Below are 15320 nucleotides of genomic sequence, written 5' to 3'. Positions count from 1 at the left end.
TAAACAAATCCAATAAGGCTTCACTTTGTTTACATTATAAACATTTCTGTCTTTGTGGCCAGTAGACTCTTCATTCGTTTGTTTGCAGATCTCATAGAATTTTGGTTTTTCTGAGTGGTGGTCGGAAGAACAGATCCCACTGCATTCTTCAGTCTGCACAGCTGATAAGACTCAGTTTAAAACTAAACCACTCGCAGTAACTTCAACTCTGAATGACTGAATCCCTGAGTAGATGAAAAAAGGAGAGGGAAACACACTAACTGCTAATACCAGACCACTTATCAGGTCTGTGTTCCTGATAGTACCTGAGAATATTCAACAGTACTTATTTAAGCTTTTTTTCTTTTTTATATTTATTCAGGCTTTTATTTTAAACTGATCCCAACAACAGGTTCAAAATAATCAATGCTATTATAGTAAACTAACATTTTGATGAGATATAGAGCATTCCAACAGACCATTGCTTTATTTACCTGCACATCTCTAATAAATATGGGTCTCTGACTGTTCTACCTCCTCAGAAGAATTATCCTATTGCCTGCCTGTTAGAATTAATGAACTTTGCTTGGAATCATTGGAGTAATAGCCCAGGAAATTTCTATTTATTGGCGATTATAAATCTCCAATTATGTTGCCTCTGTTTTTTAGGGTAATAATATGATCCTTGAGTTTTGGAAATAATTCTATAATAGATTGTTATAGTTGTACATCTCTGAAAGATGAATCTCATATGGGCTTTAAAGCTAATATTTGTGGTTGGACTTGGTGGTGCATGCCTATAATCCCGGCACTCTGAGAGGCTGAGGCAGGAGAATTACAAATCCAATCCCAGCCCGGATAATTTAAATCCTATCTCAAAAATAAAGTGCAAACCAGGTGGCACACTCCTGTAACCCCAGTACTCTGAGGCTGAGGCTGAGGCAGGAGGATCATTGGGAGTTCAAGATCAACCTGGGCTACAAAGTGAGCTCAAGGGCAGCCTGAACTGCATAGCAAGACCCTGTCTTAAAAAGAAAAAAAAAAAAAGTGCAAAGACCTTAGATTCAATCCCCTGTATATCCCCTCCAAAGTTGACATATGTGGTATTTAAAATATTACACAGTATTTTTTACCTCTGAGAACTGCTAAGATCAGTGTTTTGTTTCTGTGTGTCTTTGAATTTAGTGTTCTGCTCAGTGTGGCATTGGACAGCAAATGAGAACTGTGCAATGTCTCTCCTATACTGGACAGGCATCCAGTGACTGTCCCGAAACTGCCCGGCCTCTGTCAATGCAGCAATGTGAAAGCAAATGTGATAGCTTCCCCATCTCCAACACCGAAGGTGAGTTTCCCATGGAAAGCTGTCTTGTGATCTCCTAGAACTCATCTCTACTATTACCCATGGTTTGAAGAGCCACAGGTAGGGTGTGGTTAGTGTAGCACTTTTGTGAGATCTATGAACTGGACTATAAGCAGGAAATCTAAATTTTTTCTTGCTTGTTTCTCTAACTATATGACCTTTTTAGTTAACCTCTCCAGGGCTAAGTTTACCTATCTATAAAATGAGATTTGAGTGGATAATTTATAAGGTTAATTTCCATTTACTATTTCATGTTTGACTTATATTAGAACACAAGTGATTTTTTTTTCTTTTTCTTTTTTTTTGTCTTTTTCCCTTTTATCAGTACCGGGGATCGAACTTACGACTGCCTGCTTGCAAGGCAGGCACTTATGCCACTGAGCTAAATCCCCAGCCCCCCACAAGTGATTTCTGATGAGCATTCTTATAGAGTGAAAACTTTTGTTTCTTTTTGAATATGATGAGTCTCTTACCATCATGAAGACTCAATTCATATTTGTTGTATATATTATGAAATCATTAATTTAAACAACTGTGCTTTAAAAATGACAATTGTGTCATTTAGAAAAGTGAAAAGGTAATTATATAACTGTTTATAAAGGAGGACGCAGGAATTTGTCCTGAAATTTTCTTGTTTTTCTTGTACTCTTGGAAATTCCTTTGCAAATAGCAGATGCCAACATCCTGTATTTTATCTTTTATTTAAATGAAAGTATTTTATTCAACTAATCACTCTTTCAAAATTTTTTGTATGCTACTATGTGAATGACATTATGTCAGAAATTATCTGAACTGTGCCAATTACTGTATAGTCAAGAAGTTTGGACTACTTTTTAATATACAGGCATGACCAAATACATAAACAGTATTTAAAGTCATAAATTTAAATGATATTTAAAAATCCCACTGTAAAGCCCTGCTTTTAAAAAAAAAACTGTCATGCATGTATAGTCAAATAATTTGTTAATAATTTTTAATTGAAAACAGAGATCTATTCCTTTTGGTGGGGTCTATTAAGTTTGAAAATTGTTTTTAAAATTATATTCATGATCTTAAAGTTTCCCTACAATTTTGTTTTAGGAAAAGTAGTCATCTTGTTTGATAGGATGCAAGACCTTGAATTTTTGCAAAAATTCTGGTTTTTATCTAAGTTCCTCAGCATAATATACTTTTTTGATCATGTAATTTACCCTTTCAAATAGTATCATTTCATACTATGTTAGTTGAAAATTCACAACTTTAATTTGCAAAATCTTCTTTGTCTCTATGATAAGCTTTTCCTATCTTGAGAAGGACTCAAAATTCATTATAGACAAAAATAGTGTTCTTGGAAAAATTATAGCTTTTAAGTGATCTAAATATAGATAGTTCTCCTCCATGAGACTGTAGAAAACAAATTTTATTCACTGTAAGTGTGCATATAATATATAACCTTAATAACAATGTCCTGAGTGTTATTACTGATGAGAAAAATGACACACTGTGGCCAACCTCTGCTATTTCTTACGGACAATGAAAATATATTTATAAATGCATAGTGTTTCAGGTCAAACACTTAAATGAATTTGTTTAATTTTTAAAAATTTTTAAAAGGAAGCAGAAAGTGTTAAGTGAAACCTTTTACACAAATGCTACAGAAAGCTCAAATGAAGAGCCAGTGATTTAATCTTTTGGATTGAGGCAAATTGAGCCTGTGAGTCAGTCATAATGAATAGCTGGAGAAACTCAACATATCAAAAGCCATTATTCATAGAGAAATAGATTGGAAAAATAACACTGACCTCAAAAGAGAAAAAATTCTTGGATAAAAATAATGTAAGAATGGTCTGATAAGGCTTGTGAGGAATCATATCAGAAAGAGAAGGAAATGCATCTTAATAATGAACAGTCTAGTAGTTGAGGAAAAAGCAGTTTCTGGTTAATGAAAGAGAACAGAAGAAGACCCCTATTTTCCCAGCAAATTGGGATCCTTTGACTGTCAGTAGAATTCTACTGCATGGCCAGTTTAGCTGTAACTAAACTGGTAGGGTTATGGAAGCTATCTTGAGATCTTAGATACAATGTTTTGATAAGTCTCTATGGATGAAATGAGCCAAAGATAAAACATTTTAAGCAGTGTTTTAGTTAACAACATTTAGGTAATTGATACAACACACTCTAAATATTTTGTTAAGAAAAAAGTTCCAAATATATAGCAAAACTGGCAATTTTGCAGTGAATAGCTATTATCTAAATTCTACCATTAACTGTTTATTAAACTTGTTTTATCACCAATACATCCATCCCTTGAGGCAATGGCTTTTAAATAATGTGCTCCATCCATCCAATCATTGATTCACTTAGCAAACATACTTATTGTGTGTCAGGCCCTGAAACCATGTAAGGAATACAACAATGTCCCTGTCTTCAAAAGGAGCACCATTTAGTAGAGGTGGCAATATGATAACAAATAATTTTTGCAACATGAACAATATTTTAACAGAGGTAGCAAGAAGCTACCATGAGAAAATATACAAAACATGCCAGCAAGAGCACCATCACAAAGAATTGAGCAGGGCACTGAAAGGTTCATGGTTTACCAGGGAAGCATTAGGATGTAGGGAAAATGTGTGCAGTCATAGTGAAATTTGAGTAAGTTAAAAAAATAAAAATGGAGAGAGAATGAAGAAACGTGAAGTTAAAATATCCAGGGATAGTAATAAAAAAAAAGGTTCCAAAGTAGAGCATCAGCAAATTCAGATCATGCCAAGTGAAGTGGCATATACCTATAATCCCAGCATTTGGGAGGCTGAGGCATGAGTTCGAGGCCAACCTGAACTACATAGTAAACTCAAGGTCAGCTCAGAATGTACAGCGAGACCCTGTCTCAAAAAACAAAACAAAACGAAACAAATTAAAATAGTGAGAGGGAAATAAGAAATGGAAGAAGGAAGATGTAATTCACTATGTTCAATATCTGTTTGTTATTTTCTTCGGAAAGACCTCAATGAAAGATTAACAAATTATAGATGTGATCTTGAGAAACTGCCCCTGATAAGGGTAACACTACATTGGTGCTAAAAGTGGATTATTGACACACTGTATATAAATGCGTTTCAAATACTAAGAATAATTTTTTAAAGTACATGTAGCAACTAGGGCTAGCATAGTCAAGCCCACCTGAAATCTTGTCCAAAATGTCATTTCAGTCATTATTCATGCAGTTTCAATTTTCCTTATATTTTATATGGTAAGTCTTTTCAACTTCTTGATACCACAAGGCACTCTGTCATCTATTATTTAGTCTGCCAGATAGTCATTCATAGCGTGCCATAAACTGGTAACCAACTGAGGAAAGGTGTGGTTAGTGTATATGAGTTTACCAGCCTGGGATGCCTAATGATGGCTTTGGTTCATTTCAATCTCCCTCCTCAAGGAAAACTTAGGCACCTCCAAAATCTCATACCAATATTGCTTGAACAAAGCAGCTAATAAACTCAGGTCTTAGTGTGGAATCTGATGTATCAAAATCAGTGGAAAGAATAATAAAGGTAATTTGAAGACTTTGATTTCAAGGGGGTGAAGGCAAGTTTTTTTTTTCTCGGCCATTTCAAAGAGCTCATAATCAACTTATTCAGACTCACATTCCTGGCTGTCTGGTTTGGAGGGAACCTGGATTTGGATTAGGATCAGACCACCTTGAGATTGAAGGTGAGTGGCATAACAGAGAATAAGACTGGAGAAAAACTGAGAAAGCAAAGAGAGAAAGGGACGATTTCGTCCATTGTGAGATAAATCAGAATAAAATTTGATAGTTGATAATCACCTTGTTTCAAGGATAAAAATTTGTTCCCATTGTAGTGAATAAGATTCCATCCTTCCCTAGCTTAAACATGTAAAATGGTAAGGGCTCAAGTACAATATTATCAAAAACACACTAATTAAACATCCCCTGACCAAACTCACCATACGTGTACATACTTAGCTTTCACATTTCTCGCCAGATTCTCCTTTTCCATGGGCTGTCAGAAGCACAACTGTTTGCACTTTTTTTAATCCAAAAGACACATTTAGGTGTTTAACTTATAACCCCACTTACTGTATTTTGTGTCTTACAAAAAGCCTAAAAACACAGCGGGTATGTGTGCTATAGAGAAGGATATAGAAGGATCCATATGGTTACGGTTATGGAAGGATCTGTCCCTGAGTATCTCAACTTATTCCAATGAATTGTATAGGCAAACTTTGCAACATTTGGTTGAAGTAAACATTAAAAACTACATTTTAAGTGGGTCTTATATTTTTGGAACCAAATCAAGCCTTTGAAGTCACAGTAAGTCTGAATTAAATTGCATCAGAAATTCATAAGCCTCTATTCAGTATATTTTGAAAACGTGTCTTTTAGGGTCAGTATTTTGAAAGAGTAATGTAAAGGACTTGGGGAAAGACTCAGAAATCATCATTCCTACCAGAAGCCTATGTACCTGGGTGAAATGTGAGTTTTTTTAGGGATGGAGTGAAGTTTTTAAAAAGGGAGAGACTAGTTAGATCCAAAATAAAAATAAAAACTATATAATGTGGAACTCTTTACTTTCCAATATCTTGATAAGGAAAAAGAAAAGTTTTATCATTCCCAGGATAAATGTTAGCTAGTATATGACAACAGTAGAAGAGAAAGTCAGACACTTTCATCTTAAAACCTATGCCTCACTGGGTCACATTGACTGTTTAAAAAGCAAGAGGGAGGGGCTGGGGATTTAGCTCAGCGGCATAAGCACCTGCCTTGCAAGCAGGCAGTCGCAAGTTCGATCCCTGGTACCGATAAAAAAGAAAAAGACCAAAAAAAAAAAAAAAAAAAAGCAAGAGGGAAAAGGAGCAGAGCTGAGTTGTAGAGAGAGCACATAATATGCACAGAGCCTAGGGAGATTTCAGTGCAATTGCCTGAAAAAAAATATGATAGTAAAGACCAAAACTTCGTACTACAATTACAGAGACTATTTCCAAAAAAAAAAAAAAAAAACTTCTTTAAAATTTTCTTTTAGTAGATCTTCTGGTATTATTTTAGATTACTTATTACTTGAGTATAGATTTTTTTGATGTTAATATATTCTCAATATTATCTAGAAGTCAATGCCAACTGAAGATCATTTAAAAATTAAAACAGGACATTTCTGTTATTATGTGATTTTGATAGGAAAATATTTAACTTACATACCACATTTTCAGAATTTTTAATCAAAAAGTACATTCTATTGTGCATTGGCTCAAAAGAGAAAAACAGAAGACTATTTTATAATCTTAATGGATTTTGAGGATGAGGCCAGCCAGTGACAGGATAAATTTTGTAATTCTGGCCTCTCAACTGCATCAGCATTGTCAATGAGTTAATCCAACAATACAACCAGTCAGTCCTCACTAAGATAAAAGTGGCAGTAAGGTGACTGTATCAATATAATTTAAAACAGGTAACTACATTTTGGGAATTGCATTTAGCTTTCTATAATAATGGGGTTTAAAACTTCTTGGTATATCTAAAATTCCTTCTCACTCATGTAATTTTACAAAATTTGGACAGGAAGATATAGGGAAGAAAATTAAAAAGATGTAACTCAGGCTACTCTAAATGTCCATGACCTAAGATGGTCCTTTTATGAAAACACATTGCCCATTTCCCTATGGAGAGAAAACAAACTCTCAAAAAAAAAAAAAAAAAAACAAAGACCTGACTACTATGCCCTAAAGATTGCTTTAGTAGTGGTGTCAGCCAAGAATGCTACCAAAATCAGAGAGTTTGTCTGCAGTCAGACAAACCTCAGTCTGATCCAAATTCTTAAACCAACAAGTAGCTGTATGACCAAGTATGAATTTCATAACCATTTTTGAGTTCAAGTTTTTCCATCTATGTAAAGTGGACATATGCTTAAAGTGATTAAATATAAAAAATACATAAAACCACCTAAGGTTGAGCCTGACACAAAGGACATATTTGATAAATTGCAATGTTTAATGCCATTGCTATCAAATTGAGCTCTTATGGACTTAAAAGGCAGAGAGAATAAAAGACCAGTCACAGTTGATTTTTGGTGAGTAGATTTTTCAATCCCAAGACTGTAATGAATCAATTCTTCTAGTCAAGACAGTTCTTAAAAAGCAAAACACAAAAGGTATCCATACAACCCTCTTTTTCTGGAGTCCTCACATTCCATTAAGGCAAAACATCCTCATACAGCCTAAGCACCTTCATATTAATATGTGTCTCATCAGGGCCTATTCTCTGAGTCTTGTCAGGCTCTAGATCTTCCCCAGATTTTTCCTCACCTCTACTTCCTGCACTCTGTTTAACAGCTTCCAATTCATTTGCTTCTGCGCAAATATATAACCCTTCCTGAGAGCCTATATTCATTATCAGAGGGATCTCAGAGAAACAATATATGGTTGTTTTCAGAAGCAGATGTTTTGTTGTCAATAATGAGAAGACACACTGAATACTTACTCTAAGCCAGGTGCCATGGTATGTGCTTTACAGTTTATGCAGTATGTCAAGAAGCCAAAGAGCAGGCCTTATCATGGTCTTCAATTTAGAGATGAAGGATCTGAGATAAATTGGCAAAGGGCAAAAGTTATAGAGGTAGAGCCAAAAATGCATCCCACACCTGCCTGACTACAGACTTCCTGGCTGTTAGCTACCATGGTGTGCTGCTGCCAAGGGCAATTTAAGAAGTGCTCCTCGTGAACCTCTACCTCCCCAAATTTTGATCCCAGGACCCAAATGACTTCCTGCTTCGAAATGAATTAGTTGGTAACTAACTTAACAAGGCTGTTAGCAAGTTAAGGACAGTCTGGGCCAGCCCTGAGCCCACCCTGAGTCTGGATAGATACAATAATGCTCCCAGCCAGAGGGCTGTAGCAGTGCCCTTTGCACAAAGAGGAAGGTTTTATTTCCAGTATGTGACGAAGGAACAAATTCCCCACTGCTTATATTCATAGAAGATGGGTGAATGGATTAAATGGAGAGAGAAGCAATTTATAAATATTCTATTTGTTAATGTATTATTTAATCAGATCCCAGAGTCTAAAACCTAACAGAAAAAAATCTGTGAATTTGTTCATATTTTGATCAACTCAGAATTTTCATTTTCCATGAACTCTTCCAAAAATGGGTAAGGAGTCTTGCAATAAAGTTATGACTCTGAAAATATTCATTTTTGTTTTACCTTCAAACTGTCTTAAGCTTTTTTTTTTTTTTTTGTCTCCAGAGCAGCATTTTTCAAACTGTCTACTATCTTTGGCACAGTATTTTCTTGGTAGTATTCCAAATATTGCATCCTTATTAAAAAGTTTAGAGAATAACTCCTTGCTTCTTTTGTAAGTAAAAGACACTAACATCATTTCAATATCTTACACTTACCCAGCACTTTCTGTGTACCAGGCACTACTCTAGTTCTAGTACATAAGAATGCTCATATAGTTACTCATGTTACATGTTAGAGTGGATACTCTTAATTATTCTAATGTACAGGTGAAAAAACTTAGGCATGGAGAGGTTACATGATTTATTCAGTCATAAAGTCAGTAAAGAATAAAACTAGGATTTTATTAGTGCAGTCTGGCTTCCAATTTTATATCCTTGTACAATTGTATTATAACCAATTCTTCTCTGTTTATGAACTAAATCATTTTTTTATATTTTGGCAAAGAAAGTCAAAGCTAAAGATTACTTTGTATTTTAAGTAGTCATGCCATGTCTCATTTCAGAGTATGAAAGAGGCTGTCCTGTTAAGTGGGTGACATTGTGTCATTAGTGTCATTGTGTCATTTTCTTATTACTTTAGTAGTTGTTTTACCTGTACAGGATATTTTTCTTGGCAACAGGATAGTAACAGATTTTTTCCACAAAAGCATTCGAATCAAAACTTTCTTGGTTGCTTTTACTGATTATGACTATTTAGAGAGGCAAAGAACCAATTCCTGACCTCCAGTTTAAAATTTGTAGAAATCTAAATGTCATCTGATTTATTTTTCAAGTATAATTTTTAAAGGTTTTTTTGTTCCTCCTGCCTTCTTTCAGATAAAAATTAAATTTATTAAAAATATAGTATGAAAACTTTGTTCAAATTTTTAAATTTTATTCCCTCTGTAAATTAGATCTTGAGAAGAAGTTTGATGGTGGCAGAGCTAATATTGTTTTGTTTGGTGGGTTGTTTTTTGTGACACGGTCTTTCTGGTCTTGAACTTACTATGTAGCTCAGGCTAGCCTCTAACTCATGGTGATCCTCCTATGATAGCCTCCCAAGTGCTAGGATTACAGGTTTGCACCACCACACCTGTCTAGAGCTTATGTCTTTAGAGATTTTGAGGGTTCCAGCTTCAAATTTGAAGATTTTCACTGAAGGAACCTTAAAAATGAGATCAGTCAGATTGTTACTATACTTTTTGACAATAAGAACTAGAAACTTTCTCATTTCTTTGCATTAATTTTCCATGTTTATCATGTTGCTCTTAAACTAGGTTGTAGATAGCTCAGAAGTTTAGTGGGTTTCTGGAGCCAGAAAAACAAGCAAACAACTGAGAAGCCAACGAAAACTGTTCTGTCACACTGAATTTTACCTGGTAACCTGCCTGAGTCCTAATTGCCTCAGACAGTTTACTCAGTATATTTCAGTATAGCCACCTGAAAAAATGAGGGTAGAACCTTAGTTCCAAAAGACATATGAAAATTGAATTACTAGGTTGACACAATATTTTAAAGTTCCAAGATAAAAGTGGCTGAAATCCTGGAGAAGAATATCACTGCTAACAGTGAGACTGCCCTGGTGGAATGGATGTGGAGGGCTGCTAAAAATCAGAACCTGCAAACCTCTGTCTACCTCTCCACCACCAGTATCCTGTGGTGTCCCACCTCAGCACCTGACCCCTAAAAGGAGATGGAGAAGAAATCATTTATTCACCTTTTTCTGCAAGAACTGTAGTGCTATAACTGTGGCAATTCTAGCACTGGAGAGAAAATACACATAGGAAAAAAGGAGGCCATGTCTCACTTCCAAACTTTAAAAAAAAAAAAGGCATTTCTACATGTTTCCATAACCCACAGACTGTGGCTGCCATTTGAGGCCAACCCCTTGAAGCTTTCCTCTTTGTCTAGTGCAGCTGCTGAATCTAGGCCACTGTCAGCAATCCTTTGTGTTCACCCAGGCCCATCCTGACATCTGACAGATACAGATTCTCCTGAGAATTTGTGTACTTTAGTATCAAACAATGCAACTCATGCTTGATTTTGGATAACCTTGCATTGTTGAATAAAATAACCTTGAGAAAGAAGCAATAAAAGCACTGTAAGAAAAATGACTCATGTTTCCAAGCTGTCTAAAGCGATCACTTATCCCAACAAATGGTAATTCTTTCAAGACACAGTGGGCATGCACCATACTTATAAAAGTCTGGAAGAAAAGCCTTGCAAACATTTTTTTTTAATTTTTGTGTTAAAATATATCAAAAGAATATTTCTGGTAGGCTGTACCAGACAGAATATGCTTAAACACACAAACAAAAACCACAGGATGTAAAAGCCAAAGTAGATTGGCCCAAAAGGGGTCCTTGCTAACCATCCAGGTGCATCAGCTTGTTTACATACTTGTTTATGTGTCTTTAATTGTTTTCCATTTTCTCCTCCCATTCATTAGAGTGCAAAGATGTGAACAAAGTGGCTTATTGCCCACTGGTGCTGAAGTTCAAGTTCTGCAGTAGAGCATACTTTAGACAGATGTGTTGTAAGACCTGCCAAGGACACTGACCCATGGAAAGCCAGAGAGAGAGCCTTGTCATTTCACCGTGGAAATGCGTCCATCAAAGAGAGCCACCCAGAAGAAGAGGACAGATGTCCTTGTAAAAGCATTACCCTGTGGAAAATGTAACCACTGGTCAGCCCTCGCTGACAGGATTTCAAAATTATTTTAACTTCTGTGAAGTGGGATTTATTGATCCAAAGTGCTGGACACAGTATTAGGAGGGAATGCCAGATTGGAGAGATCCAAACAACACAGGGAGACTTGCTTACTGTGGAATGTTTGTGTTCTTTCGAGTAAATCCAATAGCCTATTTACCTCCTTGGACCATTAAGATAATTTTTATTATGGACTTAGCAATGACACTGAATCCATTTGTATTTAAAACTGTTTAAAGATGTAGCTGTTATGACTTGGTCAAACTATAGAAGTGAAGAAGATTCAGAATTCTTAAGTCATAACTTAAAAATATTTACTATACTTTATCTCACTAAACAGCACCACGATTTAAGTTATAAAATGGGCTTTCAACTGTAATTTAAGAGCAATTATAAATCAAAAGTAATGAAAGTTTGTATTATTTTTCTTCATTTCACTTAATTGCCTTAGTATTAACCCCCCTGTTCTGAACACTGCTGTGAGCCGTATATAAAACTATATTGCATTGAAGAATGAGGGACTTAGTTTAAAGCAGTGCATCAGTTACTGCAGCTGTGCAAGTCTATAAATTCAGTGCTAAAAGACTGTGGCCAACTTGCCATTTTGCAAGGGAAGCTGAGATTTCCATTAAAACTTTAAGAGAAAAACATTTCAATTTCATGCAGAAGCCCAGACCTGGGATATGGTAAAAACTAAAGTATCAGGCTCTTTGCTATTACACAGAATGTCTTCTCCTTATTTGAGTTACACCAACTCAATTGTGTTTTACATCCTCGCCAGCCACAGGACAGCTTTTGCCCTGTTAGAACATTGCACGCATGTTGAGCTTACTGAGATGATGTGATGCAAGAGATAGACTGGCTCGGGAACAAGGCAGACCCTTTTGCAATTTGCTGACAATTACAATGGGTTCCAGATGCCCCTTCTTTAATACAGTAGAAGGGCACTTATTTATATGAGAGCAAGTATGGGTGTGTATGTGTGTATGTGTGCACGCGGATGCTTTTGAATATGTAGATAGATGAGTGTGCTTGCACATAAATGTGCTATTTCTATGAGTTTTAAAGTAAGCAAAAGATAATAACCAAAGAAGAAACATCATGAAATCATGAAGCATAATTTTAATAGTCAACCAACTATTTTGTATTTTTATGGCTATTCTAAATGCTGATTAAATGTGAAACCATATTTGAGACAAGTCAAATTCCAGAATCGCATCCACCCAAATTAAAATGACTAGCTCATATCTTCCCTATCTTCAGGTTTCACACTCTTTCATCAGAAGACTCAACAGCTTAGTTTTTTTAAAAAGGGTACTTGTTAATATTAATATTTTTTACTTGAACACTTGTAGTTTATAGCAGATTCTCAATGAATACGCTTTGTGTCCAACACTCCTACTGTATCATACCTGTATGTACACCATGCATACACCAGAATCTAAAACTCTAAAGTAAATGGCCATTTTATAAAGATAATACTTGCAGTAAAAAGGCACATTTCACTTATATCCATCACTGGGCTCTGAAACTGCACATCTATATGTCACAAATACCATAATCTTAGGTTGACTTTTTTTTTTTTCCTGAAAGGAATTGAGGACCTAAACTTCTGAGTTTGCTATGGAGAGTGGGCTCAGGGTTTCCTGACACCCAATCATGACCATCCTTATCTCATTTCCTTATCTCATTACATTCTTCTGTCTCAATGCCACACTTCTCATCCCTGAGCTCTCCAAAGAGAACTATTGATGACAAAAGAGATATTGCCAAGGCCCCACCTATTCTGCCCTTAGAAGTCCAAGAGCCACCTTGGTGGTTTTTTTTTTTTTTTTTTTTTTCACTGAAGAGAAAAAGGTCCGTGATCAGCGTGGCCCTGGCACTGAATTCCTTTGGTCCTTTTCAAAAAAGTTAACTTGGTGCTCCTGTGCCCTGGTGAAACAAAAACTGGGTAGTGTCTGTGCCAGTTTGGGCATAGATTTACTATCTGTATCTTTCACCGGTACAAATATCAACTCATGTTTTTATTTTATAATGATTTCTTACATTACTGACTAAAGGCTCTATTTTACCTCACATGAAAAATAACATTGCAATGGCCATACCCCTGGGCACTGCAGTACCTCAACTGGTGCTAGAAGAGGCTTACCTCTGAGACGTGCAGCGACATCAAGGGCAGCTTGCTTCCAGGAAAGCATCACATCACCTTTCAGGAAGAAAAGAAGCACAGAATGTAACAGGATTAAAAATTTTCAGGTAGACCCTGAATTTAAACCTCAGAAGGTTTTAAAAAAAACTATACTCCACAGTCCATTACAATACTGCTGTTCCTCTGTAGCCACCCATGTGGCTACATGAAGCTCTGTTCCTAAGTGACGAGAGGATTGTCAGTGGAGTTGAGGCCACAGTGGCAGGCACTCCAAAAGTAGTGAGCTGAGAGACACTTACGGAACCCCAAGAAAATTGGTACCCTGCAGCTGGAAGCAGGGCCTGCCACTGGTGTATAGGTCATACCTACCAAAAAAGGAAAAGTAAATGTACCCAGATGATTAAAGCCCTGAAGATACACAGGGCTTTCCAACAGTTCATTTCATTAGGAACATTTTTTATTTGAGTGAATGTCATGTAGGTATCCTTAATAATGCAGAACAAAATTACCTTTGTATTATTGTGATTAGTTGTTGCTTATTATTTTATACTCAGTATTAATGTGGTACACTGTTACTGTTTTTGCTTTTGTAAATTATATTCTAATTTATTGCCATGTTTCCTAACACTTGTCCTCCTTTCATTCTCCCACTTGTGATGAAAATGAAAGTAATTGTAACACTTGATGGAGTGAAATTCCACACCAGGCACAGATTTTTTTTTTTAACATGATTTAGTAAAAATAAAAATTCAGCTTGTAAAAATGATTCAGATGGAAGTTGTGTGTTCACTGAAAAGCTTGTGTTAAACTTGCAGTAGAAGGCATTTATCCATTGAGACAGCACTCTTGAATTATCTAAATTATCCATACAGTATCCAGAATTGAGATGATTTGGAATCTTTACCAACCTTCTCAGGGATTGAACCAATCATATTTTAGTCTATCTAAATGCAGGGGGCCTTGGGATTGGGGATTTAGCTCAGCAGGCATAAGAGCCTGCCTGGCAAGTGCAAGGTCATGAGTTCAATCCCTGGTACCAAAATAAAAAATAAATAAATGCAGGGTCCTCAGGGTTTCTTGTGGGGCTACATCAGAACAGCCAGCCTATCAGTCACTTATTCTGAGGCTAGAAAGAACATCCAGTCTGACTACTACCACATACCTGCAGTCAATGGGTACATGGAAAACTTTTGGCCTTTCTTTGGTCATTTGTGTAAATTTTTTTAGTATTACAATTATAGCTTGTAATTAGAAAAAGTGCCAAATGATGATTCCAAGAATTTTTCTCAGCAGATTCAATGTAGTAAATAGAAACACTTTTCTACCTTCTGACATTTCCTATTAGCCTGAAGAAGAGTGACCCAGGCTTGGCTGAGCTGAATAACACTATAATATATAAAGGTAAATCAGAATAACCTTCCAGTGTGAAGGGACCATCCTGCATGCTTAGCTATTTGAGTACTTTCATAATGACAACTTTATCAGTTAGTTACACAGGAAAATGTAGAATATTCAAGCATGATGGCACTAGTCTGAGTCCACCCATATGCCTTATTTCTTCTCTCTCTCTCTCTCTCTCTCTCTCTCTGTGTCCCTCTCTCTCTCTCTCTCTCTCCCTTTCTCTCTCTCTCCTTAATAAATCAGGTTGGGTCAAGTGAAGTGATTCTGTAGTCGTGGGAGGGACTATCCAGTCCCCTAGTCATCCTAGAATCAAAATTGACTGAAATATGATGAATGAAAAAATCATGAGTGTTACCCATTTTAACCTTTCACTGCATTTGCAAAGATTAGATCTACCAGGGATAGGGAAGGCAGAAATATTAAGAAATAAGGCTTGCTTTAGCTCAGATTCATGAGATTAGAGTCTTTTAATCTATAATTGCTTTCAAGTTTCCAAATAATTAAATAAATGT

At 36.0% G+C, this 15320-nt stretch overlaps 1 protein-coding gene across 2 annotated transcripts in view; it reads left to right on the top strand.

The window, feature by feature from the left end:
- Positions 1-14173, top strand: part of Adamts6 (ADAM metallopeptidase with thrombospondin type 1 motif 6) — a 280941-nt gene extending 266768 nt beyond the window's left edge. For both annotated transcript variants that reach the window (XM_063258246.1, XM_063258247.1), the window contains 2 exons: positions 1165-1321; positions 10999-14173. In XM_063258246.1, coding sequence (XP_063114316.1) covers positions 1165-1321; positions 10999-11108 — 267 coding nt within the window. In that variant the 3' untranslated portion in view covers positions 11109-14173. The remainder of the gene's footprint in view (positions 1-1164; positions 1322-10998) is intronic.
- The last annotated feature ends 1147 nt before the right edge of the window (positions 14174-15320 follow it).

The sequence above is a fragment of the Cavia porcellus genome, unplaced genomic scaffold, assembly GCF_034190915.1.
Source record: "Cavia porcellus strain 051 isolate PalLab524CR breed Dunkin Hartley unplaced genomic scaffold, mCavPor4.1 scaffold_11, whole genome shotgun sequence".
NCBI classification, from domain to species: domain Eukaryota; kingdom Metazoa; phylum Chordata; class Mammalia; order Rodentia; family Caviidae; genus Cavia; species Cavia porcellus.
Note: the sequence above shows the minus strand (reverse complement) of the source record. Positions and strands in the feature narration are given on the sequence as shown.